This window comes from Vombatus ursinus, unplaced genomic scaffold, assembly GCF_900497805.2.
Source record: "Vombatus ursinus unplaced genomic scaffold, bare-nosed wombat genome assembly UNPS02014812.1, whole genome shotgun sequence".
Classification (NCBI taxonomy): domain Eukaryota; kingdom Metazoa; phylum Chordata; class Mammalia; order Diprotodontia; family Vombatidae; genus Vombatus; species Vombatus ursinus.
This window is the reverse complement of record NW_020954590.1, coordinates 61439624-61459648: the sequence shown is the minus strand read 5'-3', so window position 1 is coordinate 61459648 and position 20025 is coordinate 61439624. Positions and strand designations below refer to the sequence as shown.

The following is a 20025-nucleotide window of genomic DNA, read 5'->3' as shown; positions in this document are numbered from 1 at the left end:
ACACATACATGTAATGCATTATATTACTGTGTATATATATGTATATGCGTGTATATACACATACACACACATATATGTGTAATATTCCTAGGGAACTATCTCATATATTTTGAGACTACCTTTTCTTCTCTTCAATTGGCAAGTGTTGAGGAAAGGCATATGTTGTCATCGTTAATCTAAGACAGACATTTTGGAATAAGAAATCTTTTGTCATCCTTGGTCATAGTCAAACTCCTACATTTTATAGATGATGAAACTAAGGCCCAGAGTCCTGGGCATTCAGTGAGTCTCTTCCTGGGAGAAAGAGAGGGAGAGAAATTGCTATTTGTATGGAGGGAGGAATCATTTGGATGAAAGCAAGGCTCCTGAAAGTGATGAAGTAGTTTAACATCAAATATCAGTGGAGTTGATTTTATTTTCATTAACACAGTAAAAACATTACATGATTAGGAAAAGCAAACCAGGGCTTGATTCTTTTTTTTTAGCTTTTGTTTTCTAAATGAACATATAATCCATTTTTTTTCTTTCTGATCCTTATAAAAATTATCACCCTCCCCCCAAGTAAAACATTTTATATGTTGATAGTGGGATTATTTGAAAACAAACATTATATAAACAATTACATTTGATGAAGATAAAGAATAAAAATATGAATTGTACTAAAATTTTAGATTTAGTGTTCTTGCTTTGTATATATTTGGTAACATGTCTTTCTTATTAGATTGCACGCTCTCTGACAGTAGGGACTGTCTTTTGCCACTTTCTGTATCCCCAGTGCTTAGCACAATGCCTTGCCCATTGTAGGGGCTTAAGAAATATTAATTGATTCATTGATTTATAAAGCCACTTCTTTTTGAAATGAAAACAGGAATTTTTTAGCTTAAAAAGTTTTCTCCTTTTAATTAGCTGTATTTTAAAAGCTTGTAGTGCTTTTTCTCTCTATACTTTGGCCAATGAACTAAGTTGCAAGGGTATCTTCTTTCTGGTAGAACATACACTTTTCAGACAAGAAGATAGTAAGAAAATTGCTATCTATTGTCCTATGTAATGCTTTGCACTTAATTGTTTACTGGCTGGTTTCATCCTAACAGAGATTCTTAACCTTTTTGTGTGTCATAGACCTTCTTTATTAATACAGTGAAGCCTATGGACCCCTTGTTAGAATAGTGTTTTTAAATGCACAAAATAAAATGCAAAGGATTACAAAGAAAACCAATGGTCAGTGAAAATAAAGATGTAATTTTTTTTTTTCTGATCCAAGTCCAAGCTCCTCCCCATCCCCCATACACCTTGAAATCTACCTATGGTTCTGTAGACCTAGGTTAAGAAACACTACTTTAGAATGTTCTTTCTCATGATTATGGATGAAAGGTGTAGTTAAACTAAAGACTCAAGATGAGAAGACTGCTCATATTTCTTAGCAGATATTCTACTAACTTGTTGAATAGAGACAGCAGCTGGGTAGGGACCGGATCTATGACTTCATTGGTATAATGAATTTCAGAGTGGGGAAACATCTTCTATCAACTTGTTATCTACTGAAAATAAAAGAACATTGCAGTTTAAATGTACATTTTCCCACATTTAAAAGTGTTGATAATAATGCATATCCTGACATGTTTTATAGTTAACCACCATATAATGTTTTACATTTTATACATCATTTTACATGTATTATATTAAAAGAGATAAAAGGAAATAAGGAGACATAACTCTAAACCATTTATTATTTCCAAAGCTATGACTTCACCATAGAAGCTATGCCATCTTCTCCTTTTTTTCCTCTCCTACTCCCATCCCTGACATTATTTAAAACTTATCCTGGGCTTTTATACTGTACTTCTACTCCTATGAAATGAATTACTATATAAATGTATCTTTTATACAGTATGTGGAAGTAATTTGTATCTCAGTAGACTAGCAAGGTGAAGAGAGAATATAGTATTCATAGTAGTTAATTAACTACTTTGCAGACCTTTTACTAGCAAGGTGAAGAGAGAATATAGTATTCATAGTAGTTAATTAACTACTTTGCAGACCTTTTTAGATTGTTATTATCCTAAATGAGGTTTCACCTATTCAGGGTAATGGTCAGCTATAGACTAATCTTTAAAATCACTTGCTTTTCCAGGGCACCGTTTGGCTATGGGCTTCCTGTTGATCATTTAAGTGCCTATTAACAATGCTTGTAGAAATGGAAAAAACAGAACAAAGTGATCAAAATAAGCTTCAGTATTGCCTTTAATAAGTTTTGACAAAAAGAGGATTTTTTTTTGTGGGGGGGAATATGGGTAGGCTCAAACTAGAATTTTGAATTATAGGGTCATTCCCTCTAATTCCCCAAATGTGCTTGTATTCATTCAAAACTCTTTTAAAATATTTTCCCCCAATTATATGTAAAATAATTTTTACATTCATTTTTTTAAAGTTTTGAGTTTCAAATTCTATCCCTCCCTCCCTCCTCCCTGAGGGAGTAGGCAATCTGATACAGATTATACATGTGCAATCATGTAAAACATTTCCATGTTAGTCATTTTGTGCAAGAAGACCCAAAAAGAAAAAAAAGAAGGAAAGAAAGAAGGAAAAGAAAGAGAAAGAAAGAGAGAAAAACAGTATACTTCAGAATGTATTCAGACAACCTATGTTCTTTCTTGAAGTTGAATTGCATTTTTCGTCATGAGTTCTTTGGGATTGTCTTGGATCCTTGTACTGCTGAAAATAGCCAAGTCATTTATAATTCTTCATTGTACTATATACAATGTTTTTTCTGGTTATGATCACTTCACTTTGTATCAGTTTACGTACACATCTTTCCAGGGTTTTTTTCTTTTTTTAAGCCATTCTACTTGTCATTTCTTATAGCACAATTTTATTCCATTACAATCATATACCACAACTTGTTCAACCATTCCCCAATTAATGGGCATCCCCTCAATTTTCAATTCTTAGCTACCAAGAAAAGAACTGCTATAAATATTTTTGTACGGATAAGTCCTTTTCCCTTTTTTTAAAAATGTCTTTGGGATATAGACCTAGAAGTGGTATTGGATCAAAGGATATGCACAGCTTTATAGCTCTTTGTGCATAGTTCCAAATTGTTCTCCAGAGTGATTAGATCAGTTCACAACATCACTAATAGTGCATGTGTCTCAGTTTTCCCATATCCCCTTCAGCATTTATCATTTTCCTTTTCTATCATATTAGGCAATCTGAAAGGTATGAGGTGGTACCTCAGAGTTGTTTTAATTTGCATTTCTCTAATTAATACTGGTTTAGAGTATTTTTTTTAATATGACTATAGAGAGCTTTGCTTTCTTTGTTTAAAAAACTGCCTATTCATATCCTTTGACTATTTATCAATTAGGCAATGACTTGCATTCTTATAAATTTGACTCAGCTCTCTACTTATTTGAGAGGTAAGTCCTTTATCAGAGACACTTGCTGTAAAAATTTTCATCCCAGTTTTCTGCTTTCCTTCTAATTTTGGTCGCATTAGTTATGTTTGTGCAAAAACTTTTAAATTTTATATAATCAAAATGATCCATTTTACATTTTGTAATGCTCTCTGTATCTTGTTTGGTCCTAAGTCTTATCTATAGATCTGATTAGTACACTATTCCATGCTCTGCTAATTTGCTTATCACCCTTTATGTCTAAATCATATACACATATTAACTTTAACTTAGTATACAGTGTGAGATGTTGGGCTATACTTGGTTTCTGCCATATTCTTTTCCAGTTTTCCCAGCAATTTTTTGTCAAATAATGAGTTTTTGTCTCAAAAGCTTGGGTCTTTGGGTTTATCAAACACTAGATTACTATGGTCATTTACTATTGTGTATTGTGTATGTAATCTATTCCACTAATCCACCACTCTCTTTCTTAGCCCATACCAGCTTGTTTTGCTAGGTATTGCTAGGCCACCTTATTTAACATTTTTAATTGGTTCCCTTGATATTCTTGACTTTTTGTTCTTCCAGATGAATTTTGTTATTATTTTTTCTAGCTCCATAAAGTAATTTTTTGGTAGTTTGGTTGGTATGGCACTGAATAAGTAGATTAATTTAGACAGAGTTGTTAGTTTTATTATATTGTCTTGGTCTACCTCTGAACAATTATTACTTTTTCCCTAAATGTTTAGATCTGACTTTTGTAAAAAAAGTTTTGTAATTATGTTCATGTAGTTCTTGGACTTGTCTTGGCAGGTAGCCTCCCAAGTATTTTATATTGTCTATAGTTATTTTAAATGGAATTTCTCTGTCTGTTTCTTACTTCTGAACTTTGTAATATATAGAAAGGCTGATGATTTAAGTGGGTTTATTTTGTGTCCTGCAAAGTTGCTAAAGTTGTTAATTATTTCAAGTAGTTTTTTTTTAGTTGATTCCCTAGGATTCGCTAAGTATACCATCATATCATCTCCAAAGAATAATAGTTTTATTTCCTCATTTCCTCTTCTAATTTCTTCAATTTCTTTTTCTTCTCCTATTGTTATAGCTAGCATTTCTAGTACAATATTGAATAATAGTGGTGATAATGGACATCCTTGCTTCACCCCTGATTTTATTAAGAAGGCTTCCAGTTTATTTCCATTACAAGTAATGCTTGCTGATGCGTTTAGATAAATATTACTTATCATTTTTAGGCAAGCTCCATTTATTCCTATATTCTCTTGTGTTTTTAATAGGAATAGGTGTTGTATTTTCTCAAAGGCTTTTTTTGCATCTGTTGAGATAATCATATGATTTCTGTTGGTTTTGTTATTGATATGGTCAATTACGCTGATAGTTTTCCTAATATTGAACTAGTCCTGCATTCCTGATGTAAACTCCAACTCATTATAGTGTATGATCCTTGTGATATATTGCTATAATGTCCTTGCTAGTTTCCTTCACCACTCAATCAGAAAGTAGCTATTCCAGTGGTAAAAGTTGAAGTGGTTTAGAATAGTGGTCAACTCAAATGATATATTTTAAGTTTATATAATTGTGTTTATTTGCATTGTCATCTAAGTCTTTGTTTCTTTTCATAAAGCCTTGTTACTCTGTAGAGACACAAATAGCTGCATAACATAAAATTGAGAGTAGGAAGGGGGAGGAATACAAGCTCCCAGATGAAATAAAATATTTAAGATTCTAGGTGATTAGGATTTGAAATTGAATGTAACTGATTACCACCAGGAATGAATAAAAGAGTAAAAGCTACATTGAAATTTTCTCCAATTTTCCCAGATGGTAAAACATGTACTGGTACCCTTGGAATTATCCTTGAAGATGTGAATGACAATGCTCCAATCATCCTTGAAGAGAATATTGTACTTTGCAAACCAAAGATGGGACATACAACGGTCGTTGCTGTTGATCCTGATGATCCCATGAATGGGCCTCCATTTGATTTCAAATTAGGTTCTCCTGAAATCCAGAAAATGTGGACAATCACCAGATTGAATGGTACATGATCTGCAACTCAATTTCATGCTTACTAGAAGCCTGATGTGTTGTAAGCACATGGGGTATAAAGAGAGGTACAACACAGATTCTGGTCTCAGGAAACATATAGGAGAGAGACAGAGACAGAGACACAGACACACACACACACACAGATGTATGTTCAGAACTAAACTTGGGCTTCTGAGTAGAAGATAGGTTAAAGTGGGGAAAGATTTGAGGCAGGGAAATCAACCAGAGGTCCATTGCAATAGTTTTGTTTTTGTTTTTGGTTTTTTTTGTGTGTGTGTGTATAAAGCAAGTTTATTTCTGCAAAGGCGGTGCCTTATGTCTCTATATGGAGCAGAGATATGGGGGAAACCCCAGCCATCAACCCCTTGCTTCTGTTGGGGAATCCAGACATTCAGACACCAGCAGCAGAGGGCAGTTCATGATCTTTCCTGGGGACCAAAGATGCTGGGGTCAAGAAGAGTCAGGGAAGTCACTAGCCTTTCAAAATCAACCAGGGTCCAGGGTGGGAGGCCCTGGGCTTCATGTCCATGGGTTGACCTACTCCCAGAGATAGGCTCGTGAAGGTCAGCAGAAGGTCAGTCCCATACTGGGGCAATCGGAACAGGGCCAGGTGTAAGATCAAATCCTTTTCATTCGCCTCATTTTCCTTGGCCATACGCTGCTGGCCGCAGGGGACCCAGGCATCCTGGCAGCCCCAAAGGGGCTGAGTGTGGGAGGAGAGGGGCTGCACAGCCTCTACTTGCTCGCCCCCTGACCCTTGCACCTCTCCCACAGCCTAGAAGTGGTACCGCCCTGCCGCTTCTCCTTGCACGTGCTCCTGCACTGCAGCTCCAGGAGTTCCTTGAGGACACTCTGCTCTGTCCTGCGATGGCAGAAAACTCACTGGTTGTCCGGTACAGGCTGGAAATCAGTCCAGAGCCCCTGGGGGAAGGGTGATGGAGAAGGCTCCCCCAACGGTGGATGGTTTCGTTTGGGGTCCGTAGACGGGTCTGTAAGGAGGCGACGGCGAGAGAAAGGAAAAGGTGTGGGGGGAGTGATGATGCATTTCCTGCCCCTTCCCCCACCAGTGTCCTTGGTCCCCATAACAATAGTTAATGTAAGATGATGAAGCACCAGGGTTTTGTCTGTATGAGTGCAAATGACAGGACGTACAGGAGACATCATGAAGGTAGAAATGACAAGATTTGATAATGGATTGAGTATGAGTTTGAGTATGGAGAGTCAAGGCTGACACCTAGGTAACTGATTGTGTGCTGAAATAATGGTGGTCTTAGCAGTAATAGAAAAGATAGAAAGAGGATAGGCTGTAGAGGGAAAAATGAATTCTTGTTTTGGTGTTTGAGGTACTGTTATATGAAAGACGGATTAGACTTGTTCCCCACCCCACCCTTGGCCTCAGAGAACACAATTAGGAGCAATGGGTAGAAGTTTCCATGGATAATTTTTGTTAAGTGTCAAGGAAAACCTCCTAAAAATATGAGCTGTCTTAAAGTAGAATGGGTTGCCTCAGGAAGTTTCCTAGCACTAGTGATTTGAAGATTTGACTTAGTACTTGTCAGGGATTTTGTGGAAAATTTTGTTATTCAGATATGGGTTGAACTTGATAACCTCCTAATCCATGTAAATGCTAAAATTCTTTGTTTTTTCTTAGAATATCAGCCACAGCTAAAATTTTTGCAATAGTTTCTGCCTAAACCTCCAGTTCTTTTAGAACTTAACCAGTGGCAAGAATTAGTTGTTAATCACTTTCCAAGGTAGTAAACCACTTTATTGCCCTTATTTAATGTTAGTTGTCATTCTATATCAGCCTATCTCTAAAATCATTATCAGTAGTACAGAATGAAGAATTATACTTAAATTGTTTCTGATGATTTATTTCTGAGTTACCCAAAATATCACAAAGCTATTTCATGGAAACCTGTGAATCTTTTAGTTATAGGTAATGAATGAGTGAATAATCTAGAGTGAAATTCTTGATAACAAATTGATGATAACAAATATATGATGCTATAGTTCTCTAATGGCATAAAACCAGAGTTCTCAACATCACAACTAGCCTTGATAATGTCAACTGTGTCTACATATCAAAATACATATGAACCCACATGTGTATGTCTGTATGTGTTCATCATGTGAGAATGAAGCTTTGAAAAATGAAGCTCTGAAGTGTAGTCATTTTTCTAATATTAAGTTATCTAGAAAAGTAAAATATGTTTGCCATAATATGTGAATATAATAGCAACTTATGCAGTTTTTGGTGGCACACTTTCAAAAAGTGAAAGGTACTAAGTATTTTAGTTAATTTCTCTAAACATATGCTGAAAATTACAGATTGTTCTAGAGATAAATACTGGTGGAATATTGTTATTTTGGGTTTAGTAGTAGATTTTCACAGAGATGTTCTATAGAAAGATACGCTGATCAGTACAAATAAAACTGTTTTGTTTGCAGTTATTTGTAGCTAGAGTTCTAGGTAAAGATAGTTATATTATGATTTAAGCAATTATGGAAATTTAACTAAAATAGTTTTTATTGTATCATTCTTTTGCTCATGGTTCTCAATTATCTACCCAATAATGACTAAATTTCTTAGTGTCATATTGTAGACATTCTTGTAATCCAGGTCCAGTCCACCTTTTTAGACTTATCTCAGACAATCCTTTCACATAGTCTTTCCTGGCAAACTGCATGAATCACTTATCCTCACTTCATCCTCTCATTTTCTACCTCCATTCAATGTTCATCAAATTTTGTATGCCTCAAAAACAATTCTCTCACTCCTCTTCCCCATCCCTAATGTTTACCTATTGGAAAAACTATGTATTTTTAGTGGACCAGCTCAATTACCATTTTCTCCATGGAATTTTTTTGTGACCTACCACTGGCCAGAAGTTTCTTGAATTTCTCCTAAGGCTTATTTATTTGCACCTCTCCTATGTACCTGGCATACTTTATTTTGTATTACTGTTATTTTTGCCTTTGTTTCATTTCTCTTCTTAGAGTCTAAACTCCCTGCAGGCAGAGACTGTGCCTTATTCTCCTCTCTATATCTTATTGCCTAGAAAAATGATTTATACAGGTTAAACCCTCAATAAAAGTCATTGAACGATGACACATAGCTCAACAGGGGTGTGATTATAGACAATTGTGATGAAAAATATAGAGTGATAAAAGGATGAGCAACAGTGAATGTAACTTAGAATGTAACTGTGGCTTTTTATTTTCTTTCAGATACATCTGCACATCTTTCATACCAGAATAATGCTCAATTTGGAAAATATTCCATACCTATCACTGTGAGTGATAGACACGGAATGTCTTCAACAAAGATGTTGCATGTTAATCTCTGTGATTGTATTCATCCAGAACAATGTAAATTTGAGAAAGCAGTGTATCCAGACACAAGACTGGGCGCATGGGCCATCCTTGCAATATTGTTGGGTGTAGCATTACTATTTTGTAAGTCTTTTTGTTTAGTTGAACATAATAATGATGCTGGTTGGACTAGATGGTCTCTGAGATTCCTTCAAACCCAGGGATTCTGTGACAATGACATACTATCAGAATACAGGGCTTTATATTTTACAAATTATCTTCCTCATAGCAACCCTGTGAGGGAGATATCATACCATTTTTATCAATGATAAATCTAGGCCTTATACAAATGGTGACTTTCTAAAGGTCAGGCTGCTAGCAAGTGATAGAGCTGAGGATTGAGTCCAGGGCTTCTAATTGCAAGGCTCCTCCTCTTTCCACTGTACAACTTTTAAGTAAATATCTTTTATACTAATATTTAGGAACTAGTATGAAAATCACCATTATATAAGGCCCCCCAAAATGTTATCACTTTCCCTTTGCTTATATTGAGTTCTATACATGGGGATACATATACATATGCATAAATATAATTTGTTTTTCTTTGTTTCACTGCTATAGCAAAAAAAAATTATCACTAAGTAGTCAGCTTACTTGATGATAACCTGTTCTCTGTTTAGCTGGGTTGGTCCTCAGAATGCAGAACTCAGACCATTGTCAGGTCTCTACTTGAAGACTCTCCAGAATAGTACAATCTGTCAGAGATTAAGCTCTATTTTCCTATTCTTTGAGATCCTAGTTTTATCTTACACCACATGGAGGCATCAGAGTAAGACTCCATGAAAAGCAATTACAATTTTTTTAATGTGAGTATATATCACCTATGTATAGGGTATCACAAAAGTCTTAGTGCATATTTATGCTATTAAAGCTTTAAAATGCATTAAAACTTTAGGGACACTATGTATTAATAGAAATGTATAATTTGATCCTTTTGTATTTTGCAGCCATATAAAGATTTAACATAGAACTTAAATCTCTAACAGTGGAGAAAAGATGCAGTGTTTTCCATCAAGAGATAGATCAAGAGCATTTATTCAGGATAGAATGATCTTTCTTTGCCTTGTATGCATAAGAACAATTTATACTTTTTGTATTCATTAGGATATTTGGAGGAAAAAAATCTCTTCCCTAAATAGATATTGTGAAGAGTGTAAATTTTATATGCTGCCCTAAGTTTATATCCTTTTTCTTGTGGGGGTTCTATTAGACTTTGGTTCTATGAGAGAATGCTTAAATTTGTGTAAATACATTGGACTACTGATTTTGAAACCTGAGTTAGCTTGTGTTTGGTCAATTTGGAGTGGCTGAAAGAAACCACTTAAAACCCACTTGAAGGGGCAGCTAGGTGGCGCAGTGGATAGAGCACTGGCCCTGTATTCAGGAGGAACTGAGTTCAAATGTGGCCTCAGACACATAACACTTACTAGCTGTGTGACCCTGGGCAAGTCACTTAACCCCATTGCCTAGCCAAAAAAAAAAAAAAAAAAGAATGCACTTGATGATATTCTTCAATTATATCCAGTTAATCCACAAGTAGAAAAATGAAGAATTGATCCAAGGATCTAAAATAATCAGCTGAACAAATAATCACTATACATACCCTGTATTTCCTGCTTTGCATATTAAACTCAAATGATTCTATTCCTCACCTAGGTGTCTTATTCACCTTAGTCTGTGGAATTTGGAGTCCCTCAAAAGTAAAAAAACCTTTTCCTGATGATATGGCTCAGCAAAATTTAATTATATCAAACACAGAAGCTCCTGGAGATGACAGAGTGGTAAGTAATATGCTTTTAGGAACAAATCTTTAATCATGAATGGATTGTTATTATTGTTATTATTATTATTATTATTATGTAAGACTTTGCTTCTTCACATAAAACAATTTTGATGTCAGTAAAAAAAAATAGTATCAGGTGCCTTGTTAGATAACTCAAGAATATTCAGAAAGCATTTGTTGATGACAGCATTAAATTTTGACATAGTTGCAGTGGCATAATTAAGAGACATTACTAATTAGTTTTCTACTGTAATCAATCTATCAGTAAGCATTTATTAAGTACATTCTATATGCTAGGCCCAAATAAAAATGCAAAGAAAAGGGTGAAAATAGTCTTTGCTCTCAAGGAGCTTACCACGTAGCTAGGGAAACCAGCATATAGATATAAAGGTATATAAAACACATATACATAATAGGGATATAAGATAATTTTGAGGGAAACTTTCCATATTTATGATTTTAAACCTACTGCTTGGGATTGTGTCTTCTTAAGCAATAATAGTGTTTTAGGTAAAAGAGCTGAACATGTTTTGTCTGATTGTTGACCAGATAATAATACCTTTCTATTAAAAAAATAAAGCACTTAATCTATTTTGTTCATTTTACTGGCAGAAAGCATTTCAGGGAAAATTGAACTCTATATAGTTCATTTATCCTACAAATGTCTTTTAAGTCCTTTCACCCTTCTCTTTAAACATAGGAAAACCTTTCCCAAATTCCCTAATAACACATGATAAGAGATGGGGTACATATGAGTATCTAGCCTTTTTTCTCATAGGATTCAAAGCATCTCTTATATAATTTAATATATATTTATTGAATACCTATTGTATGATCAGGACAGTACTACATGGTATTAGGGGTACAAAAGAAACATGAAACATACTTTCTACTTTCATGGATTTTAAAACTTACATGGAGATACAGGTTGTATCATCATGAAACTAGTGAATGTCAATATGAGGCAATGAATGTATGATCAAATGCTGTAAGGTGAATGAGTGTGCAGAGAGTTTAATGAAGGAAGGTGGGACTGTGTATGGGCATACCTTGGAGATACTGAGAGTTCGGTTCCAGATCACGAAGAATAAAGTGAGTCTTACAATAAAGTGAGTCATATGAATTTTCTTCTTTCCCAGTGCATATAAAAGTTATGCTATAATGTAGTCTATTAAGTATACAATAGTGTTATGTCTAAAAACAAGGTACATACTCTAACTAAAAAAATCCTGTATTGTAAAAAATGCTAACCATCATCTGAGCCTTTGATGAGTCATAATCTTTTTGCTGGTATAAGGTCTTGCCTCAGTGTTGATGGCTACTGAACGATAAAGGTGGTGGTTGCTGAATGTTGGGATGAGTGTGGCGATTTCTTAAATAAGACAACAATGAAGTTTGCTCCACCCATTGGCTTTTCCTTTCAGTTGAACTCTTAGAAGCCATTGTAGGGTTATTAATTGGCCTAATGTCAATATTGTTGCGTCTCAGGGAATAGGGAAGCCTGAGAAGAGGTAGGGAGAAAATGGCTGGTAGATGGAATCATCAAAACACACAAAATATTTATCAACTAAATTTGCCAAGCAATTTGACATAGGTTATGTGGGTAGTCATGCAAAACCCATTTCTGTGTAAGCCATGCTGTGAAAGAAAACAGACAAAAAACCCAAGAAAAATAAAGGAAAGGTATCTTTGATCTGCATTCAGGGTCCACCAGTTCTTTGTTTGGAGAGGGCCAGCACCTTTCATTATAAGGCCTTCAGAATTGTCTTGAATCATTGTATTGCTGACAATAGCTAAGCTATTCACAGTAGATCATCATACAATATTGCTGTTACTGTGTACAATGTTCTTCTGGTTCTGCTCATTCCACTTTGCATCAGTCCATGTAATTCTTTCTAGTTTTTTCTGAGAGCATCCCAATTATCATTTCTTATAACATAATAGTGTTTCATCACAATCATATACAACATTTCAGCCATTTCCCCAGTTGGTGGACATCCTCTCAATTTCCAATTCTTTGCCACCATGAAAAGAGCTGCTACAAATATTTTTGTACCTATATGTTCTTTTCCTTTTTTTTTTTTAAATCTCTTTGGAATACACACCTAGTAGTGGTATTGCTGAATTAAAAGGTATGCATGATTTTACAGCCCTTTGGGCATACTTCCAAATTGCTCTCCAGAATGTTTGGATTAATCAATATTCAACTTTACCAACAGGGCATTAGTGTGTTAATTTTCCCACACCTCCTCTAACATTTGTCATTTTCTTTTTTTGTCATATTAGCCAATCTTATTGGTATGTGGTGGTAGCTCAAAGTTGTTTTAATTTGCATTTCTCTAATCAGTAGTGATTTAGAGCATTTTTTTCATATGACTATAAATAGTTTTGATTACTTTGTCTGAAAACTGTCTGTTCATATCATTTGACCATGTATCAATTGAGGAATGGATCATATTTCTATAAATTTGACTCAGTTTTCTACATATTTAAGAAATGAGGTCTTTATCAGAGAAACTTGCTGTAAATTTTTTTTCACAGTAATGATTACTATGTATTTCCCTCCATCCTATTTCCCCCCTGTTTATCCTACTCTCTCCTTTCACTCTGTCCATTCTCAAAAGTGTTTTGCTTCTGATTTTTACCTTCCCCAATGTGCCCTCCCTTTTATTAACCCCCCTTTTCTTATCCCCTTCCCTTTCTACTTTCCTATATACTAAGATAGATTTCTACACTCAACTGAGTATTTATACTATTCCCTCTTTGAGTCAGTTCTGATGAGAGTATGGTTCATGGACTCCCCTCCATGGCAAAATCTCTTTTGGACCTCTTTTATGCCAGATAATTTACCGCATTCTATTGTTACCTTTCCCCTTCTCCCATTGTATTCTTCTTTTTCACCTTTTAATTTTTTTTAAGATAATCATCCCATCATATTCAATTCACATCGTGCTTTCTATGTGCACTCCTTCTAACTGCCCTAATAATGAGAAAGTTTTTAGGAGTTGTAAGTTTCATTTTCCCATATAGGAATGTAAACATTTTAACCTTATTGAATACCTCATGATTTCTCTTTCCTGTTTACCTTTTTATGCTTCTTTTGAGTCTTGCATTTGAAAGTCAAGTGTTCTATTCAGCTCTGGTCTTTTCATCAGAAGTGCTTGAAAGTCTTCTTTTTCATCGAATATCTATTTTCTCCCTCTGAAGGATTATACTCAGTTTTGCTGGATAGATGATTCTTGGTTGTAATCCTAGCTTTTTTGCCCTCCAGAATGTCACAATCCAAGCCCTCCAATCCTTTAACTTGGAAGCTGTTAAATCTTGTGTTATCCTGACTGTGACTCCACAATATTTGAATTTTTTCTTTTTGGCTGCTTGTGATATTTACTCCTTAACCTGAGAACTCAGGAATTTGACTACAATATTCCTAGGAATTTTTCTTTGGGGAATCTCCTTTAGGAGGTGATTGGTAGATTCTTTCAATTTTTATTTTACCCTCTGGTTCTAAAACATCAGGGCAGTTTTCCTTGAAAATTTCTTGAATGATGATGTCTAGGCTCTTTTTTTGATCATGGCTTTCAGATAATCTAATAATTTTTAACAATATATCTACTTGATCTATCTTCCAGATCAGTTGTTTTCCCAATGAGATATTTTACATTGTCTTCTATTTTTCTCATTCTTTTGATTTTGTTTTATTGTTTCTTGATGTCTCATAAAGTCATTAGCTTCCACTTGCCCAATTCTAATTTCTAAGGCATTATTTTCTTCAGTGAGCTTTTGTATCTCCTTTTCCATTGGCCAATTCTGCTTATCAAGGCATTCTTTTCTTCATTGGATTTTTGTGCTTGTTTTAGATTTGGCCTGTTCTGTTCTTTTAAGGTGATGTTTTCTTCAGTATTTTTTTTTTTTTTTTGCTTCTTTTACCAAGCTGTTGATTCTTTTTTCATGATTTTCTTGCATCACTCTCATATCTCTTAATAATTTTTCTTCTACCTCTATTACTTGACTTTTAAAATCTTTTTTTGAGTTCTCCCATGGCCTAGGGCCAATTCATGTTTTTCTTTGAGGCTTTGAATGTAAGAATCTTGACTTTGTTCTATTCTTCTGAGTTTCTGTTTTGATCTTCCCTGTCACCATAGTAACTTTTTTTTTTTGAGGCAATTGGGGTTAAGTGACTTGCCCGGAGTCATACAGCTAGTGAGTGTTATGTGTCTGAGGCCAGATTTGAACTCAGGTCCTCCTGAATCCAGGGCCAGTGCTCTATCCACTGTACCACCTAGCTGCCCCAGTAACTTTCTATAGTCAGGATCTTTTTCTGCTGTTTGTTAATTTTTCAGCCTATTTGTTGACTTTTAACTCTATGCTAAAGTGGGGCCCTGCTTCTCGAATGGAGGGGACACTGTCCAAAGCTTTGGGTTTTGTTGTGCAGCTGTTTTTAGAGATAGTTTTAGAGGTAATTCTGGGGACCTATAAGTTTTTGGTTCTTCCAAGTTGGTATGATCTAGGGAGAGGTGTGTTTATTACTCTCCTGTACTGTGCACTGGTCTGTGTTTTCCACCCTGGAACTGTGACCAGGTCCTGGCTCCCCTGTGGCCACAAACTCTAGTGTGCAAGTGCTTCTCTTTGCCCTGAGACTGATACCTGGGACTGTGACCCAGGTCCAAGTATGGGCAATGCAACAGAGTCCTGCACCCAGTGCCAGCCAAGGGACCCCTGTAATCTCCTTTTGACCAGTTGTCTTAACCCCTTACCATCTGTGGGCTAAGAGGTCTGAAAACCACCACTGCTGGTCACCTCCACGTCCTGCTCCTCATTTGCTGAGGCCCAGTCTGTGCTGGTTTGCACTCCACTCTCACCCTGGTGCAACAAACCTTTTCTGCTGACCGTCTAAGTTGTCTTGGCTTGGAAAATTGTTTCACTACATCCTTTTGTGGGTTCTGCTACTCTAGAATTCCTTTTAAAGCATTACTTAAAGGCAATTGGAGAAGTTTGGGAGAGAACTCAGATGAGTCCCTGCCTTTTCTCCATCATTGTGGCTAATCTTCTGTTGAAGACCCTGTCTTTCTAAGCCCAACTTGGTATACTGATCATTCTTCTTGGTAAAGAACACAGAAACAAAATCAGAATTGCATATTTCTGCCCTTTAACCTATCTTTAGCCAATTACTTTCCCTTTCTGGTGTCAGCAGGATTTTACAAGAGATTAGACACAGATGTGAGAAGTTTCAAATGAAGAACTGACATGTCTTGGTGATTAATGGAGACCTGAGGGTTAAAGGAAAGAATGTATCACTGAAAGAAAGAGATGAATTAGTTTGTGGAGTTTATTTGTTATTACATTAATATAGTAGGGTTGGCCACAATGAAAAATGCTGGGATTTTTTCCCTTTTTCTATGCTTGTGTTTAACTGGTATATGCAGACAACATATCAAATAGTAATATCTTAGCTTCTCTATGTGTTAGTTACAATAAGGTAGATCAATTCTAGGTTTGTCTACCCAAGAAAACATGCTATGCTTTCCCATTCAATTAGACTTTTAAAACCTCTTCCAGTAACTAATATTCATGTTTAATTCCTCCTCTAAAGTCCTAACCTAGTCATTCATCATGGCATGGAGGTGATGCCAAACTTTGGAAGGCTATACTTGCTGGCCGCAGGGCCTACAAAGCTGAAAAGTATCTGGGACTAGTGACAAGAATGTGTATCATGTAGAAGCCTGTCTAAATTTTGAGGCACTTACTATCAGAAATTAGTTACCAGGTAATTTTTTTTTTAGGCATAATAACTCCTAGAGACTATCTACTAAGGTGTGGAGGGCATAGGCACACTGATGAAATTATAGCTCTTTTATAGTTTTAAAGTTGCAAATCATGATAAACTAGTAGCTTTAGAAACATTTCAAAGTAGAATATGAAATAAAAATAATATTTAAGGAAATGAAAGACCTAAGAGTGGTTCAATACATTTCTCACAAATACTGTTTTAAACTATTGTATAAGAAAATGAGAGCTCCTGACAAAGTCATATGGGAGCATTTGAGAAAGAAAAGATCTTTTGCTCAAGACTTCAGGGAAGACTTCAGGGAGGAGGTGGCATCTATGCTGAACTTTGGAGGAAGCTGGTTATCCTGAAAGGTGCTGGTGAGCAGGGAATGTGTCCAGGCATGTGGGTCAGTCTTTATGGAAGAATGTTGGGTTTGGGGGATATATATATATGTGTGTGTGTGTGTTTGTGTGTGCGTGCATGCGCACATGTATATGCACGTTGGTGTATCTATGTATATATACATGTATCTATGTATATGTACATATATGTTTACATATTTATACATTATATAAAAAATAGTTATATAATATGTAAATATATTTATTGTATATTAATATTCTGTTTATTCATATTTCATTTATTCTCATTCATATTCCACATATTCATATTCTATTTGGCTGTAACATAGACTAAAATGCCAGGCTGTACAGATTAGCTCTTGTCCTATTGACTGTAGGGAGTCACCAATGTTTCGGCAGTGTATATTGACTTAAGTATTGATAAAATTAGGTTGGCACTTGAATGGATAAGTTAGAAAAGGGTGAGACTGGAGGAAGTAGAGATTGATCAGGATCATTATCTCAATATAAGAGAAGATTAGGGCCTAAATTAGAGTGGTAGCATTGTGAGTGGAGAGAAGGAGGAAGAACATGAGATGCTATGGAGATAGAATCGATGAGACTGGGCAATTGATTGGATTTATAGGATATGGGAGAAGGAAAACTTAAAGAATGTCCAAAGATTTTGAGCATGGATAATTGGAAAAAATGGTGGTATTGTCTAAAGAATAGGAAATTTGGATTGAGAGCCAGATATAGTTGAAAAAAGTGATGTTCAGATTGAGAAATGAATTTAATGTTCATTATGAGATTCAAGTGGAAATTGCCACCAGGAAAAAGGAGATGTGAAGCTGGAATTTAAGAGAATGGTCTTGATATATAGATTTTGAAGTCATTTGAGAAGTGTGAGGGACCTTAGAGACCATTAAGTCCAAACCTCTGATTTTACAAATGAGAAAATGATTTGCCCAAGATCACACAGCTAGTGGCTGAATTGAGATTTGAACCCAAGTCATTAGTGGCTTATCCATTACCCTTCACTGTCTCATAAAGTGGTCATTGAACCCATGGAAGAGGATAACATAATCAAAAGCAAGCATATAGAAAAAACGAGAGTTACAAATACAACTTATCCCAGGAAATGAATTAAAGCAAAAAGTAAATGAAACATTAATGCTCTTTTAAAACAAATATTTAGAGCAATTTTTCCACAGTAGAAGGTGACAACTTGAATTTTAGATGTGCTGAATTTAAAGTGACAGAGCAACAAATGTCTACTTGAAGATACCACACCAAACCTTAGGTAAGTGGTAATAAAGGAAAATATAGAAATATTAGTCATCTGTATAGAGGTGTTATCATGTAACTATCAAATGTATGAAACCTCAGGGAGAAGAGAGACTAATAAAAAAATAGAAGGTAATAGACAAGGTTGATGCTTAACATCCATTATTTGACAATGATGTAGATTGTGTATATGATTCAGGGTTGTGCTGGAGTCAGTTGGAACCAGATTACCAACAGCTAAAGTATTAATATGAGTTATAAATTATTAAATTTTCAGTGAATTTATACCTCAGAAATCAATCAATTCTACAAATTAGGTCTTGATTTATTGTTTTGCTAATTGTCTAAAACTAAGAAAGTAGTGGAGAAAATGTTAATGCAAATTAAATGTAAAAATAGTATCTTGCTGAACAGTTTTTTTTTTCTGGAGAGCTGATTATTTGACATTTCCCAGCACACCACTATTGTTGATCATTATTTTCAAATGTTGCTACAATAAATCAACTTGGCAGCTCCAGGGAGATTTTTATAATGATATTTATAAGTCTAGAAAAAAATGTGAAAGTAGTGCCACCAAAAGCTCACTTTTTTCAAATAAGCTTTCATTGATATTTTCTATTTCTTGTATCACCATAATAGCCTTTCTCTACTCCTCTCCCTGCAAGAGAACCATCCCATACAACAAATGGTATTTTTTTTTTTGCTTTTTGGTGAGGGAATAGGGGTTAAGTGACTTGCCCAGGGTCACACAGCTAGGAAGTGTCATGTGTCTGAGGCCAGATTTGAACTCAGGTCCTCCTGACTACAAGGCCAGAGCTCTATCTACTGCGCTACCTAGCTGCTCCTACAAATGGTATTTTTGGAGAGGGGGAAAAAAGTCAGAATAACTTGTCAATACATTGAAAAAGTCTGAAAACATTTGCAACATGTAACACTTTTGGACCTCTCACCTCCACAAAGGGAATATCATCTCTTATCTCTTCATTTGTGTCCTACTTGACCCTTATAATTTTCTTAACTTTTGATTTGGGGGAATATCATTATTCTTTCCATTTATATTGTTGTGGTTACTATGTATATTGTTTTCTTGGCTCTGTTTACGTCACTCTGTATCAGTTCATGTAGATCTTTCCATGCTTCTCAGTATTCATCACATGCATCATTTCCTACAGCACAGTAATATTCAATTAATTGATGTACCACAATTTGTTTAGTCATTCCCTAATTGATGAGTATTACTGTTTCCAGTTCTTAGCTATCACAAAAAGTGCTGCTATAAATACTTTTTAGTATATGAGGATTTTTTTTCCTTTTGATGGCTTTCTTGGGGGCAAGTTCAGTAGGAGAGTCTCTGATTTAAAGGGTATGGACATTTTATTCACTTTATTTGCATAATTCCAAATTGTTTTCCAAAATGTTTGTACCATTTCACAGTTCCACCAACAATGTATTAATGTACTTATCCTTAGGCAACCCCTGCCATTTTTTTTGTTTTTTTTGTTTTTGTTTTTACCAATATGCAGGGTATGAGATGAATCTTCTGAGTTGTTTTGATTTGTATTTCTCTTATTATTAGTGACTTGGAGCATTCTTTCACAAGTTTATGAATATTTTGCACTTTTTTTGATAACTGATTGTTCATGTCTTTTGACCATTTATCAGGGAATAGCTATCAGTTTTATACATATTTCTTAAGGGTTTGGTATCCAAGACATATAAACACTTATCAGAAAAATTTGATACAAATATCCCCCCCCTTCCACCATTTCTCTTCTTATCCTAGATGTATTAATGTTGTCTGTGTAGAAGGTGATTTTTCAGTTTCAAGTTCCTCTTCTGTTGTAGACAAAGTATTATTTTCCTTCAGTTACTTTACTTCAATATTTTTTTAAGGTGGCCCTGTTCCCACTGATTCTCTTTCCCTCCCTTTCTTCTCATTTTGATACTTCTTCCCTTTAGGGTTTTGTTTATTAGTTCCTTTTTCCTCTCCTGCTTTTATGTGGTAAATATTTCTTC

The 20025-nt window shown here is 35.2% G+C and overlaps 1 protein-coding gene and 1 pseudogene across 2 annotated transcripts in view; one reads left to right on the top strand and one right to left on the bottom strand.

The window, feature by feature from the left end:
- Positions 1-20025, top strand: part of LOC114053910 (desmocollin-2-like) — a 66576-nt gene that overhangs the window by 40110 nt on the left and 6441 nt on the right. For both annotated transcript variants that reach the window (XM_027877035.1, XM_027877036.1), the window contains exons 12-14: positions 5229-5447; positions 8688-8915; positions 10488-10612. In XM_027877035.1, coding sequence (XP_027732836.1) covers positions 5229-5447; positions 8688-8915; positions 10488-10612 — 572 coding nt within the window. The remainder of the gene's footprint in view (positions 1-5228; positions 5448-8687; positions 8916-10487; positions 10613-20025) is intronic.
- On the bottom strand, positions 5873-6620 carry LOC114053796 (annotated as a pseudogene).